Source organism: Saccopteryx bilineata, chromosome 3 (assembly GCF_036850765.1).
Source record: "Saccopteryx bilineata isolate mSacBil1 chromosome 3, mSacBil1_pri_phased_curated, whole genome shotgun sequence".
In the NCBI taxonomy this organism is placed as follows: Eukaryota; Metazoa; Chordata; class Mammalia; order Chiroptera; family Emballonuridae; genus Saccopteryx; species Saccopteryx bilineata.
The window spans coordinates 168,298,676-168,321,383 of record NC_089492.1 but is presented as its reverse complement, the minus strand read 5'-3'; the positions used below and the strand labels follow the sequence as shown (position 1 = coordinate 168,321,383).

Below are 22,708 nucleotides of genomic sequence, written 5' to 3'. Positions count from 1 at the left end.
TTGATACGTAAAGACACATGCAGCCCCATGTTTATTGCAGCATTGTTCACAGTGGCCAGGACATGGAAACAACCAAAAAGCCCATCAATAGATGACTGGATAAAGAAGATGTGGCACATATACACTATGGAATACTACTCAGCCATAAGAAATGATGACATCGGATCATTTACAGCAAAATGGTGGGATCTTGATAACATTATACGAAGTGAAATAAGTAAATCAGAAAAAACCAGGAACTGCATTATTCCATACGTAGGTGGGACATAAAAGTGAAACTAAGAGGCATTGATAAGAGTGTGGTGGTTACGGGGGGAGGGGGGAGAGGGAGAGGGAAAGGGGAGGGGGAGGGGCACAAAGAAAACTAGATAGAAGGTGACAGAGGACAATCTGACTTTGGGTGATGGTTATGCAACATAATTGAACGACAAGATAACCTGGACATGTTATCTTTGAATATATGTATCCTGATTTATTGATGTCGCCCCATTAAAAAATAAAATTATTAAAAAAAATTGTGCCTGACCTGTGGTGGCGCAGTGGATAAAGCGTCAACCTGGAAATGCTGAGGTTGCCGGTTCAAAACCCTGGGCTTGCCTGGTCAAGGCACATATGGGAGTTGATGCTTCCTGCTCCTCCCCCCTTCTCTCTCTCTCTCTCTTTCCCCCCTCTCTAAAATGAATAAATAAAATCTTAAAAAAAAAAAAAAAAAAAAGCATTTAAAAAAAAAAAAAAAATTGTTTCCTTTTTTAGGTAAGGACCATGTTTTTGCCTCTTTCCTAAAGAAAATAGCCCATAGTTCTGAGTACACAATGGACACTCAATTAATACTCTCTGGATTTACACAGAAATTCATAGAAGGAAGTGCAGCTGTGTCCTGGTTCAGAAAATTTGACCAAAGATCCACACAAACTATGAATTCCCTAAAGCTTTGGAATTCTTGCCAAACATAGTACGCTTCCCAGAGAAAATGAGCACTTTGATCTAAACCTAAACATTTCTAATGGCATCAGAAATACCCTGTGAGTGAGAACAATTCCTATCATGCCTCCAGGTGGGATTAGGGGTAGAGCTTCCCATACTCCTGCTATAAAAACTGCCAAACAAGAGGCTCTGAAACTGATACAATGTTAGGATTGAGTCTATTTTGTCCTTGTGTTTCCCAAGGGTTAAGGCAGAGAGGTCTGGGTATTACTAAACATTTGGAAGACAAGAGGGGAGTGAGGGCCAGCAGCCTCACTAGCACCTCATCTGTGCAGGGAGGCTTCCAAATCAGGGGTGTGTGTGCCCTGGGATCAAAGAAAATATGAATTGGAATGAATGGAAAGAGACTGCATTCAGTCTGATTGATTTCCAGGTAAGCAGTGCAGCAGAGAGGAAAGCTGAGCCAGGGGGTTGGGGGTGTTTCGTTAAAGATATTATTGGCAAAAACGAAACTCTCGTGGACTCCAAAGTCAGATCAGGGTACAACTCTCTGTTTGGAACTGTGAGATAGACTGAACTAGGTTTTTTAATTTAATTTAATTAAGTGAGAGGCTGGGAGGCAGAGAGACAGACTCCCGCATGCATCCCAACCGGGATCCACACAGCAACCCCCGTCTGGGGCTGATACTCTCTGCCCATCTGAAGCTGCTGCTCTGTTGCTCAGCAACCGAGTTATTTCAGCACCTGAGGCAAGGCCATGGAGCCATCTTCAGTACCTGGTGCCATTTTGCTCAAACCACTTGAGCCATGGCTGTGGGAGAAGAGGACAGAGAGAGAGAAGAGAGAGAGAAAGAGAGAGAGAGAGAGAGAGAGAGAGAGAGAGAAGGGGTAGGGGTGGAGAAGCAGGGGGTTGCTTCTCCTGTGTGCCCTGACTGGGAATTGAACCCAAGACTTTCACATGCTAGGCTGACGCTCTACTGGTTCTGATACGGCAAAGTTTGCTTGTGATATGAGGAAGAAGAATAGAGTCTAAGGCCTAAGAAGCCTGTATATAACTTCCCCTTCTGCCACTTTTTAGAGCTTTAGGGTATTTGACGAGTTAAACTTGTGGAATGTCAAGTGAGAACAGCATGATACATACATACTTCAAAGAAATGTTGAGGAGATGATAGGAGATAATGCATATGAAAGTGCTTATTAGCCCATTGCTGCCATCCCTGAAAGGTGAGGTACCCAGGAAGCGCTCAGTGAACACAGGCCACCACCACCAGTCTTTTTTTTAAACTTTTTAAAATTTATTTATTTTTAGAGATGAGAGAGAGAGGGAGAGAAAGAGAGAGAGAGAGAGAGAGAGAGAGAGAGAGAGAGAGAAGAGAGAGACAGAGAGAAAGAAGGAGGGAGGAGCTGGAAGCATCAACTCCCATATGTGCCTTAACCAGGCAAGCCCAGGGTTTTGAACCGGCGACCTCAGCATTTCCAGGTTGATGCTTTATCCACTATGCCACCACAGGTCAGGCACCAGTCTTTTCATTATTGCTGAAGAGAACACCTTGTAAATGTGTTATTGTAAAATGTCAGGCATTTTCACCCACATGTAGTAATTGATACATAAAAAAAGAGCTTCCTGGTATATTTTGTGGCTGATTCCCAAAATAATCCAAGAGTCTGTGAGCAGGACAGAAATGATTACCCTGGTGCTGCAGATAAGAAAGCAGAGGTTTAGAAGGAGAAGGGGTTTGCTAGAATTTATCAGCTAGGACAGGACTGGCTGGGAGTGCAGTAAGATCTCTGCCTCCAGCTCTCTGTTCACAGCTACCTGGGCAGAACTAAGAGGCACAGTATCCCAGAGGAGAAAACTGCAAACTGCCCGCCCACAAGAGAAGAGCAGGAGAGCTCTCTTTTTGTCTGGTCTGGTCTAGATTGTTTGTGTGTTACTTGGGACTACGTGGATTTTACAAGCCTACTAGCTTGTAGCCTAAAGTCTGAAAAGCACTATTTAGGAGCCAAATCAAGGGTCTGTTATTTCAGAACAAGCTGAGAAGTATTCGTATTGTTGCTTGTTTAAATTTCAAACATATGGAGAATAAGAGGTAAGAGTACCCAGAACCGCAGCGCTGATCTACCATTTCATCTACACCTCTGACTGTTTTTTCTGCTCCATGATTTTTTTGGTAAAGAAAATACTTGGGAAATTAACAACCAATACAGACTCCCTTTGTGTCCCCCGACTCGAGTATAGCAGGTCTGAAGCTGCTAGGATGTTTTGTTCTCATCCCCACTCCCAGGTGACGTGGAAGGACAGGAGCCCCTGCAGCCACAACACTGGCTGGCCTAGAAGTCTGAGGGCCCCATTATTTGTGTAGGATTGTGTAGGTAGAGCGCAGAGCGCATTCCTAGCAGCTGTGGCTGATGCGATGCAATGCTGTGAGAACACTCCAACACCTGAAACCCTCCTAGGCACACCCAGGAGAAAGCTCACCCACTGTGGGAAGGTAACTCAGTGCCAACCAGGAAGCTCCCTGACATTTTTAGCCACTGGCTGTGAAGAATACACTGTAACACCCTATAGGCTGAACCTTTGTATATAAGATAGTCTATTTCCTGAATAAAGTGGATCTGCGTCATTGAACCTGGTCCCCGGAGTCGGGTCTCTCTGTCTCCGTCATCCTCACCCCCAGTGGGCTTTGTCCGCAGTATTGTAAGTGACAAACCAGGCTGTGGGTTCTATGAAGGGAAGTGAGCAAACCCTTCAGGGATGCAGGCACATGAGAGGCTTTCACAGGTCGGAGGGATCTGGAACATACAGTGACAGGAACAGAAAAGAAGGAGATGACAGGAAGGAGGCTAGTCCTCTTGGTGTGCCATAGCTCTCTACACTGCACCTGCCCTCCTGGACCCAGTGATCTATACAGCCTGCCAATCACCTTATTCACTTGTGCCCACTACATGGGCAGCAGGTCCCTGACTCACCTTTATTCCCTAGAACCTAGCACAGTAACTGCCAGCACAGGCAAATCATGTGAAATCGATAACATCTAACTGGATGTTACCCGGAACCTTTACATTCAAAATGTCAACTTAATGACCCTTCATATATAGTAAATATTTAATGAGTGTCCAGTGAGAGAATAGCATAGACAGGTTATCACAGCTCTGACACACCAGCTATCAAACTGGTATTTCTGGTTAACAATAGTGCAAGGTCACCATATCTCCAGTTACAGACGGGGAAACTGACATAACACATCTGGAAGTGTTTAACAATGCAGGTGATTACTGCATGTTCAATGTATGGGAATGATTATTACTATCACTGTTTAAAGCCACACAGCTTCCTGACACCAGAATCAGGATTTGAAGCAAGGTACTGCCTGGTTCCAGTCTGGCTGCCTTGCCAGGCAGTGTCTATCTTGGAAAGGCAGTGACCAGAGGCCTCTGAAAGTAGACCCAGGTCAACAGGGTTACCACATGGAAATGTTAAAAATACAAACCAGTTGGCAAGTCCCAGACAATGAGTAATTTCAGGATAAGGAACAAAACCGAGGGAGCTGGTCTAGATTTTTCACTAGAGCACTGCTACATCTCCAGTGAGGTGGGCACAGAAGGCAGGTTCCTGCTGCTGTGCTTGCTGAATTTTCCTCTGCACTCAGTGAAGACAAGCCAGGTTCAGACTGGCCGCCACACAGAATACACCGAGGCAGGAAGAGGGCCCCTCTTACCTCTTTGCCCTGTCTTTCTCATCTTCATCCATTAGATTTTTTATGCAGTTTTTCCTGCAAAAGAGAACATACGATTACCATGGGCTTCTACCTCTTTCTTCCAGGTCTTTCTGGTCATCTTTATTTTAGTCTTCTCTAACCCACATGCCTTCGTTCAGAGATTCTCAAACTTTTTGGTCCAAACAACCCTTTACACACTCACAAATTATTGAGGACTTTAAAGAGCTCTGGTGTATGTGTGTTAAAACTGAGAAATCTTAAATATGCAGCACTTATTCCATTAGGCATCAGAGCGATGAATTCATCAGATGTCAAGGAACATCCAGAAAAGTCCACTGCACACTCATGAATGTAAAAAGAAGTCAAGTAATTTTTTAATATTAGAAAACTGTTTTGACATCGTGGGCCTCCCAGAGGTCTCCAGATCACACTGTGAGAGATGTTATCTAGACCCAGCTGAATGAAGAATCTGTTTATCTCAGCCTTAAACCTGCAGATTTCCCATGACATGCTAAAGGTGAGCACTGATTTGTTTATCTGATCATTCAAATACATAAACCTCTCTTATAAGGCAGCCTCAAGGAATGGGGACCCCAAAGAAGTTTAAGTCATAGTTCTTCCTTTAAGGCATTCACACTTCCCTAGACAGTCAAGGCACACAGGTGTGAACATCAAGTAACAACCCAGAAATGTCATTGCAGTCCAAAGTCATCAGAGGCAACCTTACCACCTGCAACTCTACTTCTCCAGGCTGCTCTGCTTAACTGACCTGCATGCAGAGAAGTCCCCAAGGCCAAGTTTCCTGGTAGTACCTGCCACAGAAGCTCTGTGTCCCTAATGTTTTGTCACACTTATCATTGCCCGTGCCTTTGCCGTGCTTTGTTTGTTTTTGTTTTTAACTTAAAAAATTGTGTAGTACACATAACATAAAATTTATCACTTTTAAACTATAGTTCACTGGAATTAAGTACATTCATGTTGTTGTGCAATTGTACCCACCACCCATTTCCAGAGCTCTCCATCTGATAAAACTGAAACTCTGCCTATTAAATGCTAACTCCCCATCCTTCCCGCACATCCAACTCCTGGCAACCATCATTTCACTTTCTGTCTGTGAACTTGACTACTCTAGGTACCTCTTCTAAATGGAACCACACAGTTAATTTTCCTTCTGTTTATTTCATTTACCATAATGTCTCCAAGGTTCATCATGTTATAACATGTGTCAGAGTTTCCTTCCTTTTTAAGCATGAATAACGTATAACCACTGTTTGTTTATCCAGTTGTATATTGATGGATACGAAATTGCTTTCACCTTTGACTACTGTGAGTAGTGCTGCTACGAACATGGGTGCACCTCCCTCCTTATATTTTATTATTTTATTAAATTTATTGGGGTGATATTAATAAAAGTTATATAGGTTTCAGGTATATAGTTCTAAGTTTTATAATATATCATCTGCACATTGTATTCACCACCCTAATATATATATATATATATATATATATTTTTTTTTTTTTTTAATTTACCTTTTTTTTTTCCTTAAGTGAGAAGCAGAAGGCAGGGTGACAGACTCCTGCACACTCCCCAATCAGGATCCACCTGGCAAGTCCTGTACCAGGCAATGCTCTGCCCATCTGGGGTCGCTGTTCTGTTGCTTGGCAACCAAGCTATTTTTAGTGCCTGAGGCAAGGCCATGGAGCCATCCTCAGTGCCTGGGCCAACTTGTTCCAATTGAGCCATGACTACGAGTGGAGGGGGGGGAGGGAGAGAAAGAAAGAAAGAAGAGGAGGAGAGGTGGCAAAGCAGATGGGAGCTTCTCCTGTGTGCCCTGACCAGGAATCTAACCTGGGACATCTACATGCTGGGCCAACACTCTACCACTGAACAAACTGGCCAGGGCCTAGAACAATTTTTTTTCATAGCCACCTATTACACAACTGATTGGAACTCTGGCCTTGATGAAGAGGGACCAGCAGAGGTACTATTTTCTTATACTACACAGGTCTTGGGTCCCACAGTGTGTTAGCAGCAAAGTGGGAAAGTAATTAATCACACAGGGGACAGGGACCCCTGGGAACTGGCAGCTCACTGCTGGGTCTCTTGAGAAGGCTCCTTGAAACATCAACGGAAAGGTATGTCCTCCAGAAGCGGGAGTTGGCAACACTTTTCTGTGAAGGGCCATCTAGTAAATATTTTAGATGTGTGTTTTTGCCTCCTTTGTCAAATATTAATTGACTATTAAGGCATGGGTTTATTTCTGGTCTCTTTGTTTTGTTCCATCCACCTATGTTTCTGTTTTTATGTTAATACCATGCTGTTTTGATTACTCTGACCTTAGTTGATAGCAGGTAATGTGATTACTGCAACTTTGTTCTTTCTGAAGATTACTATTGCTAATTGGGGTCTCTTGTGGTTCTGTATAAATTTTTAAAATATTTGTTCAAGTTTTGTGAAATACATGATTGGTACCTTGATAATAATGGCATTGCATCTCTAGATTCCTTTGGGTGTATGGGAATTTTAATGATGTTATTTGATATTTAATTATTCTGATAGCAAACCCAACATTTCACAACCAAAACAAGTTTGACCTCTTGTCTCAAGGGCATCTTCTTTTTCTTTTGCTCTCCTTGCAAACTTGAGCACAATTAGGATGAGAGTTCCTGGGCCCAAAAGAACATTGTGATGAACCATTAAATGGAGTAGAGATACTGGGTTGGAAAGTATTCTATGGATTCATTTCAGTGTACAGCAGTTCCCAACAAAGGCTTTCATTGGATCAGCTCTGAGTATGACTCATAAATCTCCTTTTCCCTCTTCTGCTGATTTTGTATAGGCCCCTAATGTCCACACCTGACCACACACGGTAACCCATCAAACTCTCTAGTTAACTCATGTTTACAGTGTGCAATCTAACATAAACACTTTAGAAAGGGGTCCTCTAGAAGGAATGTTAACTGATTGGAATAGACATTCTAAAGGTGGCAAGAAATATACACCATGTTGGGATGACTCTCCTACCCAGATACCGTGATGATTTTTATTTTGGAAATTTTTTGCTGACCAAATGATGTCATTGTATATTTACTTAATGGCAAGTTTTCAAACTTTCTCCAGTCGTTCCTTCATTGCTGTGTCACCAATCCCCTGAATAATGAATCATCAGACTGTTAGAAAGGGGAACCATGATTTTTACAGACATTGCCTCAGTGTTGACCTTGGAGAAGCTTATGGGGTGTGTGTGTGTGTGTGTGTGTGTGTGTGTGTGTGTGTGTATTTTTTTAAGTGAGAGGTGGGAGGCAGTAAGGCAGAGACAGACTCCCACAAATGCCCCACCCAAGATCCACCTTGCAAGCCCCCTACAGGGCAATGCTTTGCCCATATAGGGCTGATGCTCCAACAGAGCAATTTCAGTGCCTGAGGCCATGGAGCTTTCCTCAGTGCCCAGGGCCAAATTGCTCCAGCCATTGGAGCCATGACTGCAGGAGGGGAGGAGAGAAAGTGAGAAAGAGAGAGAGAGAGAGAGAGAAGCAGGAGGGGTGGCAGAGCAGATGGTTGCTTCGCTTCTCCTGTATGCCCTGACTGGGAATTGACATTCACATGAATTCACATGCTAGGCCACTACTCTACTGCTGAGCCAACCAGCCAGGGCTGCTTGTGGTATAATTTTCACAGGGTCACAGAAGCTTGCTGAGGTGGATCTCATCTCAGTTTCTTCTCAGAATCTGGCTCAGTGAGGCCCTGGCAAGCCTCAAGAAGTACATACATCTCCTAGGGAGAAGCCTGGCAGTGGCTGGGGATAAGGACGTACCTGCTCATCTGGGGCTGTTGCTCTGTTGCAACAGGAGTCATTTTTTTTAGTGCCTGATGGGGAGGCCATGGAGCCATCCTCAGCGCCTGGGCCAACTTTGCTCCAATGGAGCCTTGACTGCAGGAGGGGAAGAGAGGGATAGAGAGAAAGGAGAGGGGGAAGGGTGGAAAAGCAGATGGGCGCTTTTCTTATGGGCCTTGGCCAGGAATCGAACCTAGAACTTCCACATGCCAGGCTGACGCTCTACCTCTGAGCCAACTGGCCAGGGCCGTGAGATGTTTCATATGAACTGCTAACTGTGGGAGGAGGAGAAGTTAATCTGGGAACTATCAAGATCTAGGTTTGAGTGTCCTCCATACTACTTCTTTCACTTAGTACGGTAGCTTAGACAGAGCCTGGAGAATGGCTGTCTCATCTGTAAATGTGGGCTGGTACTCATGTCCCACCATCCATAGAAGAACCCATCAGGACACCTCATTTATACAAAGCCCTTAGCAGAGGATGAGCTTGGGTAAAAAGATTAAAGGCCTCCTTTCCCAGAGTACCGTGGTCAGAAACCATGACTTTGAAATAAGAGTGGCCAGGACCTTAAAAGCTTAATGCCACCCATCTCGTTGGTACAAAACAGACTTCACTCCTCTCCATTGCAATCACTATTTTCTTTACAATTTAAATAGAGAATGCAGTCTGTTCTCTTGAAAAGTCAGGGAGCTCCTGCCCACCATCTGTGCTGAGCTCAGGGCTGCAGGACGATTCTGCAGGAGCTCTCTGCCTACAGCTCTGAGACTATTTCACTTATTGTCTCTAATGTATTCATTTTTTAAAGGGATCCATGAAGTCAGATCCACTGTATTCCTTCTGTTGGGTCTCTAACGGCATAATTCAACTGAGGTGATTGCACCTGGGAAGGTGGGTGCATCCCTGGAGGCTTCTTCTGGGATGGGGCAGCTCTAAGGTCTACCCAAGCCACCTGGATGGTCATCCCCACATGACACACAAGTATGGTTAGATCTAAGCTGAGGGCTGGGAAATCAGCACCCAGATTTGGCATCCAGATCTGTCTGTGTGGCCTTGTACCTGGACACACCCTCTATGACTGCCAGACGTCACTTCTCTGTCAGTGGCCTACCCTTGTGTGTACATCTCTAGGGGCAAGTACAGACTCTGAACGATAGTCACTGATGCTGCAGAAGGCCTGGGAGAGGGCATCCTGAGAAAGGCCTAGTCCACCCAACAGGAAGCATCCCTAGGGTATAAATAAAAGAGTACATCCCTGTGAACAAGCCACATTCATGAAATGGAAGACAGTCACATTTCTGGATACCTCACCCTCTTTGTCTAGACCAGTGGTAGTCAACCTGGTCCCTACCGCCCACTAGTGGGCGTTCCAGCTTTCATGGTGGGCAGTAGTGGAACAACCAAAGTATAAATAAAAAGATAGATTTAACTATAGTAAGTTGTTTTATAAAGATTTATTCTGACAAACTTAGCGAAAATCCGACATAAAGTACTTGGTAAGTAATTATTATTATATGCTTTAACTTGCTGTAACTCTGCTTTATAAATTTTATAAAGTAAAGTAACTTCCCTACTTTATAAATCACCATTACTGTGGAACCTGTGGGCAGTTAGAAAATTTTACTACCAACAGAGATACAAAAGTGGGTGGTAGGTATAAAAAGGTTGACTACCCCTGATCTAGAGTTTGATTTCCAATATAGAATAATTTCCTTCCTCCTCTCACCCTATGCCTGCCCTTCTAGCATTTCCATAACCAGGACAACTGACTTGGATTTCTGTAGTGTTTTCCAGTGTCCCAGGAACAGCCCATATATTCTCTAATCCCATCACTGCTACCATAATGACACGCACACTGAAGTCTGTGTGGACCAGAAGTCCTGGAAGCTGACATTTTACATACATCTTCTCCTTAAGAAACACTTGCAGCCCATTCCAGAAAGCCTAAAAAGGCCTGCCTCACAGACACAACAACACAAATGGGAAGATGAGATACAGAAAGGGATACAAACGGCACTTGGGCAGGGAGCTCCCAGCGTACCCAGGACATTGGGCTTGAAGGTGCCGAGGGAAAAGGACTGGCTGCCAGTGGATACGCAACTGTCTGATTCCCACACCACTTAAAGGCCAGTGGGTTTTGCCTGGGCAGGACTACAAATCTTCAGTTTTCCTACTTTGTACATTCAGATATTCATGTTGTAAGTTAAAACAGCTTAGAAGATATTTCTCCTTACTCACTTGCACCCCTGGATAACACTGAAAGAAACAGCAATAAAAAAAATATATATATATATGTGAGATATATATATATATATATATATATATATATATATATATATATATATATCTTACATATATATATATATATATTTTTCATACAGAGATAGAGGTCTTTCCTCTTACAAATGTTTAATGAAGTGACCCCAATAAATACACAATTTGCCCACTGGCCCAACTCCCCCTGTGCCTAGCTCTGAATCTCTCTGGGTGGTGCTTCAGGGTGTCAAGTAGAGTTCAAGAGATGACCCCTCAGTCAGGACTGTTCGGTCAGAGTTTTGGGATTAGGAAGGGCTGTTCCAGGACACCTTTTGCAAGGCATTTTGCTATGCACAGAATACAGAATTTGTGAAATAAGCTACAAATAGTCTCATGCCAGCTCACTTAATCATGACTACCTGATCCTATGATTTTTTGCCCTGAACAACTAACAGACACCATTCTACACCCATAGCAGCAACATGGCAATATTTTAGCAAGGACTAATAGCAGTAAGTGTGTGCATGTGTGTGTGTTTGGGAGGAACATATACACCTGTTAGTGCACACTTCTTTTGGCTCAGAGGACACACTCGAATTCTTAAGCATAGCATTCATAGCTAGATGAAAAGCTGTCAGTATGTGACTTTAGTCCTGACCCATCTCTTCTGTCACCCCCAAGCCTTGCTCCTGACATCCAAACTGCTACAACATTCTATTTCCACCTCCATCACCATGTTCTTAATTTCTCCAGCCCTCCCAAACCATCCACGGTCAGAGAAGCACTTCTACCCACCCCTCTGTCATCCTCACCTAATTGTAACATTAATTTATTTCTGCCATGGCTAGGGCCCAACCTCTGCCCCATGCCCACTGGGATGGTAACCTCCTGAACAGAAGGCAAGCACGGTTCCCATCCTCTGTGCATCTTGGCAAGTAGCACATATCCCACAACCCAGTACAGGCTCCCAGGATACAAGAAATGCAGCAGTGGGGTTTCCATTTATTCATTTTTTTTTTTTAGAGAGGAGAGGGAGAGACAGAGAGAGAGAGAGAGAGAGAGAGAGAGGAGAGAGACAGAGAGAGAGAGAGAGAGAGAGAGAGAGAGAGAGAGGAGAGAGACAGAGAGAGAGAAGGGGGGGAGGAGCTGGAAGCATCAACTCCCATATGTGCCTTGACCAGGCAAGCCCAGGGTTTCGAACCGGCGACCTCAGCATTTCCAGGTCGAAGCTTTATCCACTGCGCCACCACAGGTCAGGCTGGGGTTTCCATTTAGAAATCTGTCTTTAAAGTTTAGAGTGAAGCTGGGTCTTTGATTCCCTACAAGAATTCATCATAATGAAGGATTGGTGGAGGCAAGGATGAATTGGGATGCCGAATACTCTGTGCATGAAGCTTGTCCGGGTCACCTCGTGTGCTGGGTCCTAAACCCTTACTAATGGGAAACATGGCAAAGAGATTAAAGCATGCTCACTCAGGAGACTGCCATCTGCATGACTCAGAAAGCTCCCTGTTCTGCATGGCCCCTCTGGACAATGCTAAACAGGCTTAGTCTGCTGTGGGCAAACAAATGAAAGGCTGGCTCTGAGCAGTTCTCCCACTGTGATGAACTGTAATGCGGTCTCGAGGTGGTCCATGTGCAGAGCACTGGCTGGCTGGCTTATGGCTTGGGGGACTCTGGCCAGCCTTCAAGTGGCAGACAGGGGACCCAGGTGAAGAGGAAAACACAAAGAAAGCTTGGGCAAATGGTTCCTTAAAAACCCAAAACTGCAGAAAACCATCTTGATGACATCCACGGCCATTTCCCTGTTTTCAAAGACAAATTGTGCCTTGTCGTCATGGTGGTTAAATATCCTGTTCACCTACACAGATGCAGCACCCTGACATTGGCACCAATACTACCGGTTAACTGAGGTGCTACCACTAGCTGGCTACCTTCCTTTATGTGCTCTGGACACCCCTCCTTTCAACTCTCCCACAGCTACTGGTAATAACTGGATACTTGCTGGGGGAAAATGTACTTGAATCAGTGCCAGGTCCTGAGGGCACAGGGGCCCTGCTGAAGAGAAAAGCACTGCACTGTCTCTGCATTTTCTACATTTGATGCAGGCTGCAGTTGTTCAGAGGGAAAGGCCACCCCTTTGGGCCTCTTGGGCTCAGAAGTTGTACAAAGCACCAGCCATGTCGAGGGATATTCCCCTGAGACCCCGGTGATCTAACCTACTTCCAAGAGCTGGTGTCTGAAATCAGGTCATCTTGGGAGAGCCCAGCAGAAATCTGGAGACTAATGCTGGTGTCACAAGAGGGCCAGGCCCTGTCCTCAGGGCTCCCTTGGGAGAGACAGGACCCTAGCTCAACCCTTCCAATACCTTACCCATGCCCTTGGGGCAGAAACAGAAGAAAGTTAGTCTGGGGGTCCGATAGAAATCTCTTAACCAAGCAGCGCCTTATAGCCAGGCAGCCAAGGTGCCGTAATCTGAAAATGCAGATGTGTAATTTTTAGAAGGCCTTCTTCTAAAATGCTGGATGTTGTGTCCTCTCTATTTTTGTAACAAACATATTAGAAGGTTTTAGCAAAAAACCTTTTAGAAATGTTAAGCTCTAAAAACCCACGACTTGGGGAAGATTCACCCAAGCTCTTTTAGAAACAATTTTCTATGAAGAGTTTTCTCTTTGGGACTGAAAAGGCAGAAGCCAGAGGGTCCCATAACCTCTACGATGATCAGTCCTTCCTTTCTTCCTCCTGCTGGCCCTGGGCCTTTGTTGACATGTTTACTCAGCACATATATTGTGCCCTGGGAGCCCCACCATTGACAAAGGAAATGGGGACCCACTGGCAAAGAGGCAATGGTCTAGAAAAATCCTGTGTTCAAAATGTGACTATTATGTAACTAGGTGAGTGACTCAGGCAGTGACTCTCTGTAGCTTGATTTCTCACTGTGAAGTGCAGCTGAGAATTAAGGGCACGTACCTGGAAAGCACCTGGATTGCAAGCCACAGGTATATGCTCAATGAGTGTTAACTCAGGTGACTATTATTACAACAATCCAGGAATCATTCAAAAGGTAGTGCTCCACATTTATTTATTTATTTATTTTTTAAGAGATGTATATTATAGTTTATTTTAGTTGGCCAGGCACAGGCTCAACATCCAGAAGAATGCTCAAAACAGTCCATTATTCAGATTCAACTTGTGTATCTTCTTTTTTTTTTTAATAATTTTATTTTTTTAATGGGGTGACATCAATAAATCAGGATACATATATTCAAAGATAACAAGTCCAGGTTATCTTGTTGTTCAATTATGTTGCATACCCATCACCCAAAGTCAGATTGTCCTCTGTCACCTTCTATCTAGTTTTCTTTGTGCCCCTCCCCCTCCCCCTTTCCCTCTCCCTTTCCCCCCTCCCCCCCGTAACCACCACACTCTTACCAATGTCTCTTAGTTTCACTTCTATGTCCCACCTATGTATGGAATAATGCAGTTCCTGGTTTTTTCTGATTTACTTAGTTTGCTTTGTATCATGTTATCAAGATCCCACCATTTTGCTGTAATGTTCCGATGTCATCATTTCTTATGGCTGAGTAGTATTCTATAGTGTATATGTGCCACATCTTCTTTATCCAGTCATCTATTGACGGGCTTTTTGGTTGTTTCCATGTCCTGGCCACTGTGAACAATGCTGCAATAAACATGGGGCTGCATGTGTCTTTACGTATCAATGTTTTTGAGTTTTGGGGGTATATACCCAAGAGAGGGATTGCTGGGTCATAAGGTAGTTTTATTTTCAGTTTTTTGAGGAACCACCATACTTTCTTCCATAATGGTTGTATTACTTTACATTCCCACCAACAGTGGATGAGGGTTCCTTTTTCTCCACAGCCTCTCCAACATTTGCTATTACCTGTCTTGCTAATAATAGCTAATCGAACAGGTGTGAGGTGGTATCTCATTGCAGTTTTGATTTGCATTTCTCTAATAGCTAAAGAAGATGGGCATCTTTTTATATATCTGTTGGCCATTTGTATTTCTTCCTGGGAGAAGTGTCTGTTCATATCCTCTTCCCATTTTTTTTATTGGATTGTTTGTTTGTTGTTGAGTTTTATAAATTCTTTGTATATTTTGGATATTAGGCCCTGTTGTTTGAAAATATCATTTCCCATTTAGTTGGCTTTCTGTTTATTTTGTTATCAGTTTCTCTTGCTGAGCAAAAACTTCTTAGTCTGATGTAGTCCCATTCATTAATTTTTGCCTTCACTTCTCTTGCCTGTGGAGTCAAATTCATAAAATGCTCTTTAAAACCCAGGTACATGAGTTGAGTACCTATGTCTTCTTCTATGTACTTAATTGTTTCAGGTCTTATGTTTAGATTTTGATCCATTTTGAGTTAATTTTAGTACAGGGGGACAAACTGTAGTCCAGTTTCATTCTTTTGCATGTGGCTTTCCAGTTTTCCCAGCACCATTTATTGAAGAGGCTTTCTTTTTTCCATTCTGTGTTGTTGGCCCCTTTATCAAAAATTATTTGACTATATATATGTGGTTTTATTTCTGGACTTTCTATTCTGTTCCATTGGTCTGAGTGTCTATTTTTCTGCCAATACCATGCTGTTTTGATTGTCGTGGCCCTATAATAGAGTTTGAAGTCAGGTATTGTAATGCCCCCAGCTTCATTCTTTTTCTTTAGGATTGCTTTGGCTATTCGGGGTTTTTTATATTTCCATATAAATCTGATGATTTTTTGCTCTATTTCTTTAAAAAATGTCATTGGAATTTTGATGGGAATTGCATTAAATTTGTATATTGCTTTGGGTAATATAGCCATCTTGATTATATTTATTCTTCCTAACCAAGAACAAGGTATATTCTTCCATCTCATTATATCTTTTTTGATTTCCCTTAACAATGGTTTATAGTTTTCCTTATATAAGTCCTTTACATTCTTTGTTATGTTTATTCCTAAGTATTTTTTTTTTTTTGCTGCAATCGTGAAGGGAATTATTCTTTTGAGATCGTTCTCAATTGTTTCATTGTTGGCATATAGAAAGGCTATTGACTTCTGTATGTTAATTTTGTATCCTGCGACCTTACTGTATTGGCTTATTGTTTCTAGTAGTCTTTTTGTGGATTCTTTGGGGTTTTCGTGTATAGGATCATATCATTTGCAAAAACTGATACTTTTACTTCTTCTTTTCCAATATGGATGCCTTTTATTTCTTTGTCTTGTCTGATTGCTCTGGCTAGAACCTCTAGTACCACATTAAATAAGAGTGGAGAGAGTGGACAACCCTGTCTTGTTCCTGATTTAAGGGGGAAAGCCTTCAGTTTAGTGCCATTTAATATGATGTTAGCTGATGGTTTATCATATATGGCCTTTATCATGTTGAGATATTTTCCTTCTATACCCATTTTGTTGAGAGTCTTAAACATAAAATTGTGTTGTATTTTATCAAAAGCCTTTTCTGCGTCTATTGATAAGATCATGTGGTTTTTGTTCTTTGTTTTGTTGATATGGTGTATTACGTTAACCGTTTTACATATGTTGAACCATCCTTGAGATTCTGGGATGAATCCCACTTGATCATGATGTATTATTTTTTTAATATGTTGTTGTATTCGATTTGCTAGTATTTTGTTTAGTATTTTAGCATCTGTATTCATTAGAGATATTGGTCTGTAGTTTTCTGTTTTTGTGCCATCCTTGCCTGGTTTTGGTATGAGGGTTATGTTGACCTCATAAAATGTGTTTGGAAGTATTGCTTCTTCTTCAATTTTTTGTAAGACTTTGAGTAGAATAGGAACCAAGTCTTCTTTGAATGTTTGATAAAATTCGCTGGTATAGCCGTCAGGGCCTGGACTTTTATTTTTGGGGAGGTTTTTAATGTTTTTTTTTCTATTTCTTCTCTACTAATAGGTCTGTTTAGGTTTTCTGCTTCTTCTTGACTCAGTCTAGGAAGGTTGTATTGTTCTAGGAATTTATCCATTTCTTCTAGGTTGTTGAATTTAGTGACATAAAGTTTTTCATAGTATTCTTCAATAATTCTTTGTATATCTATGGTGTCCGTGGTGATTTCTCCTCTTTCATTTTGGATTTTGTTTATATGAGTTCTTTCTCTTTTTTCCTTGGTAAGTCTTGCCAAGGGTTTGTCAATTTTGTTGATCTTTTCAAAGAATCAGCTCCTAGTTCTTTTAATTTTTTCTATAGTTTTTCTGTTCTCTATTTCATTTATTTCTGCTCTGATTTTTATTATCTCCTTTCTTTGGCTGCTTTTGGGTTGTCTTTGTTCTTCTTTTTCTAGTTCCTTAAGGTGGGAAGTTAAGTGGTTCACTTGGGCTCTCTCTTGTTTGTTCATATATGCCTGAAGTGATATGAACTTCCTTCTTATCACTGCTTTTGCTGCATCCCATAGATTCTGATATGTCGTATTGTCATTTTCATTAGTCTGTATATATCTTTTGATCTCTGCACTTATTTCTTCTTTGACCCATTCATTTTTTAAAAGTATGTTGTTTAGTTTCCACATTTTTGTGGGATTTTTCCCCTCTTTTTTGCAGTTGAATTCTAGTTTCAAGGCTTTATGATCAGAAAATATGCTTGGTACAACTTCGATTTTTCTGAATTTGCTGATGTTATTTTTGTGGCCCAACATATGGTCAATTCTTGAGAATGATCCATGTACACTGGAGAAAAAAATATACTCAGTCACTTTGGGATGAAATGTCCTGTAGATGTCTATCATATCCAGGTGCTTTAGTGTTTTGTTTAAGGCCACTATGTCTTTGTTGATTCTCTGTTTGGATGACCGATCTAAAGCCGTCAGCGGTGTATTGAGGTCTCCAAGTATGATTGTATTTTTGTCAGTTTTTGTTTTAAGGTCAATAAGTAGCTGTCTTATCTATTTTGGTGCTCCTTGGTTTGGTGCATATATATTAATAATTGTTATGTCTTCTTGATTCAGTGTCCCCTTAGCCATTATGAAATGGCCCTTTTTGTCTCTGAGTACTTTTGCTGTCTTGTAGTCAGCATTATCAGATATGAGTATTGCTATGCCTACTTTTTTTTTTGATGTTATTTGCTTGGACTATTGTTTTCCAGCCTTTCACTTTGAATTTGTTTTTATCCTTGTTACTTAGATGAGTTTCCTGTAGGCAGCATACAGTTAGATTTTCTTTTTTAATTCATTCTGCTACTCTGTGCCTTTTTATTGGTGAGTTTAATACATTTACATTTAGTGTAATTATTGACACTTGTGAGTTCCCTATTGCCATTTTATATCTTGCTTTTGGTTAGTTTTGTGTCTTGTTTGATCTTTCTCTTTCATTTTTTCTATCTTTTGTTTTTATTTGGTTGTATTCGATACATCTTTCCTCTGTTGCTATCTTTTTTATCTCATGTGCTTCTGTGGTGGTTTTTTCAATGGTGGCTACCTTTGAGTAATGAAAAGGGTTCCTACCCTGTTCATTGTAGTGAACTATTTTGTGAGTACTTTTGCACTCCATCGTCTGTTGCTACTGTTAATCTCCATCCTCTCCCCCGGTTTCTTTTTGTTGTTGTCACAGTTTAAATTTGGTTTTATTGTGTTCTTCTTGGAGCTTTTACTTGTGGCTCTATTTTTTTTGTTCTTTGTATCTTATTGGAGAACCCCCTTTAGTAATTCCTGGAGTGGGGGTTTTCTGATGATAAATTCCCTCATCTTTTCTGTATCTGTGAATGTTTTTATTTCTCCTTCATATTTGAAGGATAGCTTTGATGGGTATAGTATTCGTGGCTGAAAGTTCCTCTCTTTCAGGACTTTAAATATTGGGGTCCACTCTCTTCTAGCTTGTAGAGTTTCTGCTGAGAAATCTGATCATAATGTAATGGTCCTTCCTTTATATGTTGTATTCTTTTCCCTCGTTGCCTTGAGAATTTTTTCTTTGCTTTTGGTTTTTGCCAATTTCATTATGATATGCCTTGGAGTAGGTTTGTTGGGGTTAAGAAAACTCGGAGTTCTGTTTGCTTCTTGAACTTGAGGTTTTAGTTCTTTCCACAGGCTTGGGAAGTTCTCATCTATTATTTGTTTGAGTATGTTCTCCATTCCATTTTCTCTCTCTTCTCCCTCTGATATACCTATTATTCTTATGTTATTCTTTTTGATGGAGTCAGATAATTCTTGTAGGGCTATCTCATTTTTTTAAATTTTTGAGTCTCTTTCTTCTTCTCTCTGTTGTGCCTCAAGTTGCTTGTCTTCTATTTCACTAATCCTCTCTTCTATCTGGCCTGTTCTATTAGCTAAGCTTGTTATCTCATTTTTCAGCTCATGAATTGAGTTTTCATCTCTGTTTGATTTGTTTTTATACTTTCAATTTCCTTGGATATAAATTCTTTGTGTTCATTGAGTTGTTTTCTGAGCTCCCTAAATTGCCTTTCTGTGTTTTCTTGTATATCTCGGAGGATTTTTAGGATTTCTATCTTGAATTCTCTGTCATTTAGCTCCAAGGTTTCCAATATATTAAATTTTTTCTCCATAGATTTTTTCTCATCTAGCTCTGTTACCTCTCTTTTGTATCCATGATATTCGATTTTCTCTTCCTTAATGGCATCTGAGGGTGGTTTTGTTGATAGTATTAATAAGATTTTTAAAGAATAAAATGTTAAAAAAATTAAAAATCGAAGAGTTTTTTTTTTAAAAAAAATAATGAAATAAAGAAAAATAAAATAAATTAGAAATTAAAAAAAGGAAATTATTCCCTCCCTCCTTTTTTCCTCTCCTCTCCTCTCCCCTCTTTCTTGAGAAAATCTTGTGGTGAACTGTGAATTATAACAAACAATGCCTGTAATAGAGGGCCTGAATTAGGGAAAGTAATAAAGGGGGGGGAAAAAAAAAGAAAGAAAAAAAAAGAAAAAAGAAGGGGTTATGGACCCTCAAAAAGCAAATAAGGAAAAAATTTGGGTCAAGAATAAAATGATTTGCTTTTAGTTGTTGGTTGACTAAGTGTTATGATGAGAGGAATAAGAGGGAAACAGAAAAATGGGGGGACAAATTAAAAAATTACTATTGTATTTAGTGGAACAAGAACTAGATAAAATGGAGAGCCAGGGATGGGAGTACTGCTAGTGAGTTAAAAAGGTGAAATAAAAACCCCACAAAATGCCACAAACATAAGTTTGAGTCCCAGGTAAGATAATTTGTTTGTTATTGAGGTTTGAATGAGAGGAGATGTAAAGGAGAAAGGAAGAAACTAATATAGAGGGAGAAAAGAAAGAGAGAGAGAAAAAAGAGGGAACAACTAAAAGAAGAAAAAAGAAAGGAGAGAGAGAGAGTTAAGGGTTTTGGAGTGCAACCCTCATAGAGAGAAAGGAAGAGGAAAGAAAAGATAATGGGAGATGTCCAAATTGGAGGAGGAAAAAAAATATCAAGAATGAAGATAAGAGAAACAAATGAATAAATATAATAAAATGGGATAGGTTATAAAGTCTGTGGATTATTCTTGATTTTGAGAGGTTATCTTCTTGCTTTTTCTTTTCTCTCCCTCTTCCTGGTCAGTGACTCTGTACCCAGGTTCTGCCCCTTTGGCATGCTCAGGTAGAGGTTTGCAGTTGATAAGTCTCTATGGTGACGTCATGTATTGTGCTTTAGTATCGTTGGCAGTTGAGGCTCATTAGCATTTATAGGCTCCGCCAGTGAGAGACTCCGTGTTCCTGGAGCCTTTCTCCTAGTCTTTCCTTCCTCAATTAGTAGCCTGATAATCCAGCTATTGGGTTGCTGCTGCCTCTGCCTGGATAGTAAGAGGCTCAAAGAGCTGGCAACTCCCAACTCTATTTCCACTCAGCACAGGGCTCTGGGTAAGGCTCAGTCAGTCAGAGCTGCTAGCATCATCAGGCGGGGTTTCAGCCCACTCTAAGACCTCTGGCTCTGCCACTCTGTCTGGTAACACAGGCGGGCGCCCACTTCCGGGGCGCTTGGAGGAAACTCTCGCTCACTATCTGCGTGCGCAGACCAGGATATCCGGCCAGCAGTCTCACGCTCTGAGTGAAACCCCTAACCACATGGAAAAGTTCCAGCCTTGTAATTGGCTCTTGCTCCGTCTCCGTGTGCGGCTTTTGCAAGGCGCTGGGGCGGCCCAAGATTCCACTTTGGCTCACACAAAGGCCCCTGACTCTGCCCCTCTGTGTGATAACACGGACGTGCACTGCCGAGGCACTCGGAGGAATCTCTCGCTATCTGCGTGTGCAGACCAGGATATCAGGCCGGCCGCATTTCCCTCTGAATGAATCCCCTACCAGCATGGAAAAGTTCCACAGTTGGAATTAGTTCTCGCTTCCTCCGTGCGTGGCTTTCCCAGGGCACTGGGGCTGCCCAGAGATTCTTCTTTCGGCCCACACAAAGGCCTCTGACTCTGCCTCTCTGTGGGGTAACACGGGCACCCACTCCCGGAGCTTTGGAAGAAATCTCTCACCCACTATCTGCGTGTGCCGACCAGGAGATTGGGTAAAATGGCTGCCCCGCTTGTCTTTCTTTGTCTGGGTTTGGCGCGAGTGTTAGCTTGTATTGCCCGGGTTGCCACAGGAACAGTTTTTCCTCGGCTTGGATCCCCGTGCCACAGCCTGGTTCGGCCATTTGTGCCACAGCCTGGATCTATTCACCCCCTTTGCCCGCCTCAGTTTCTATATTCACAGTTCCCAGAAAAGCCGCCCTGTTTAGGTTAGTTAGGAAGGCAGAGCATTTCTTACTCCCTATTTCCTTCGGGGTTTGGTTATATATTTAGCCAATTTTTTGCTCGACCATACCTTCGGGTGTATTGCGAAACATCTGGAGGCTCCAAGGATAGGTTTTTCTGTTTCTGGTTGAAGATCTTGTTGAGTTTTGGGGGAGATTTATCGGTTTCGCTTCCTACCCCGCCATTACTCTGACGTCATCCTCTCCACATTTAAATAACAGATCCTAACCATAGACATCAATTAGCTTTATTTTTATTTATTTATTTATTTATTTATTTATTTATTTATTTATTTTTGTATTTTTCTGAAGCTGGAAACGGGGAGAGACAGTCAGACAGACTCCTGCATGCGCCCGACCAGGATCCACCCAGCATGCCCACCAAGGGGCGACGCTCTGCCCACCAGGGGGCGATGCTCTGCCCCTCCGGGGCGTCGCTCTGTTGTGACCAGAGCCACTCTAGTGCCTCGGGCAGTGGCCAAGGAGCCATCCCCAGCGCCCAGGCCATTTTTGCTCCAATGGAGCCTCGGCTGCGGCAAGGGAAGAGAGAGACAGAGAGGAAGGAGAGGGGAAGGGGTGTAGAAGCAGATGGGCATTTCTCCTGTGTGCCCTGGCCGGGAATCGAACCCAGGACCTCTGCACGCCAGGCCGATGCTCTACCATTGAGCCAACCGGCCAGGGCCAATTACCTTTATTTTTAAATACCAGAGATATTTACAGCCAACAGGGAAGCTGCTGCACAGCAAGACCTTTCAAATGTCACTTGCATTCCAAACCTGCACTAGGAGACCTCAGCTTGTAGAACAATACATTCCTGAAGAGCTGGTGATGAAAAACATTTCTGGGAACTGAATCATACCTTCACTGTGTAAGTGGCTCAGGACCCACTCATTAGAAGGAAACAGAATCCCCCTCAGTAATCAACCTTCTTTAGTACAAAGGTTGTCACCTCTACTCAGTTCACTTAACAATATGTCATATATGTGGTTTCAGGAGGTGAGAGCTAACTTTGAGGTGTTTGGTTTTTTTTAAAAAAACAAAAAACCAAATTTTGAAATTCTAGGTAAAATGGGGGGACCAAGGTTCACATCACATTTAATTTGCTACTGAAGGTTGGGATGATAACCAGAGTGCAAAAGTATTGGAAAATGTATGTGCAATATGGGTATGATAATACAGCTATTCCTCAATGTGAGAGTCTGGGGGGCTGCAGAGCACACCTAAGTGGGGAACTGATGGCTACTAGATATGCTGCTGAGCCAGTCCTTTGTGGTTCG

At 42.2% G+C, this 22,708-nt stretch overlaps 1 protein-coding gene across 2 annotated transcripts in view; it reads right to left on the bottom strand.

Annotated features, from left to right (window-relative positions):
- The window catches only part of NPAS2 (neuronal PAS domain protein 2), a 274,339-nt gene that overhangs the window by 144,568 nt on the left and 107,063 nt on the right, over positions 1-22,708 (bottom strand). For both annotated transcript variants that reach the window (XM_066268232.1, XM_066268233.1), the window contains exon 2: positions 4,644-4,697. In XM_066268232.1, coding sequence (XP_066124329.1) covers positions 4,644-4,675 — 32 coding nt within the window. In that variant the 5' untranslated portion in view covers positions 4,676-4,697. The remainder of the gene's footprint in view (positions 1-4,643; positions 4,698-22,708) is intronic.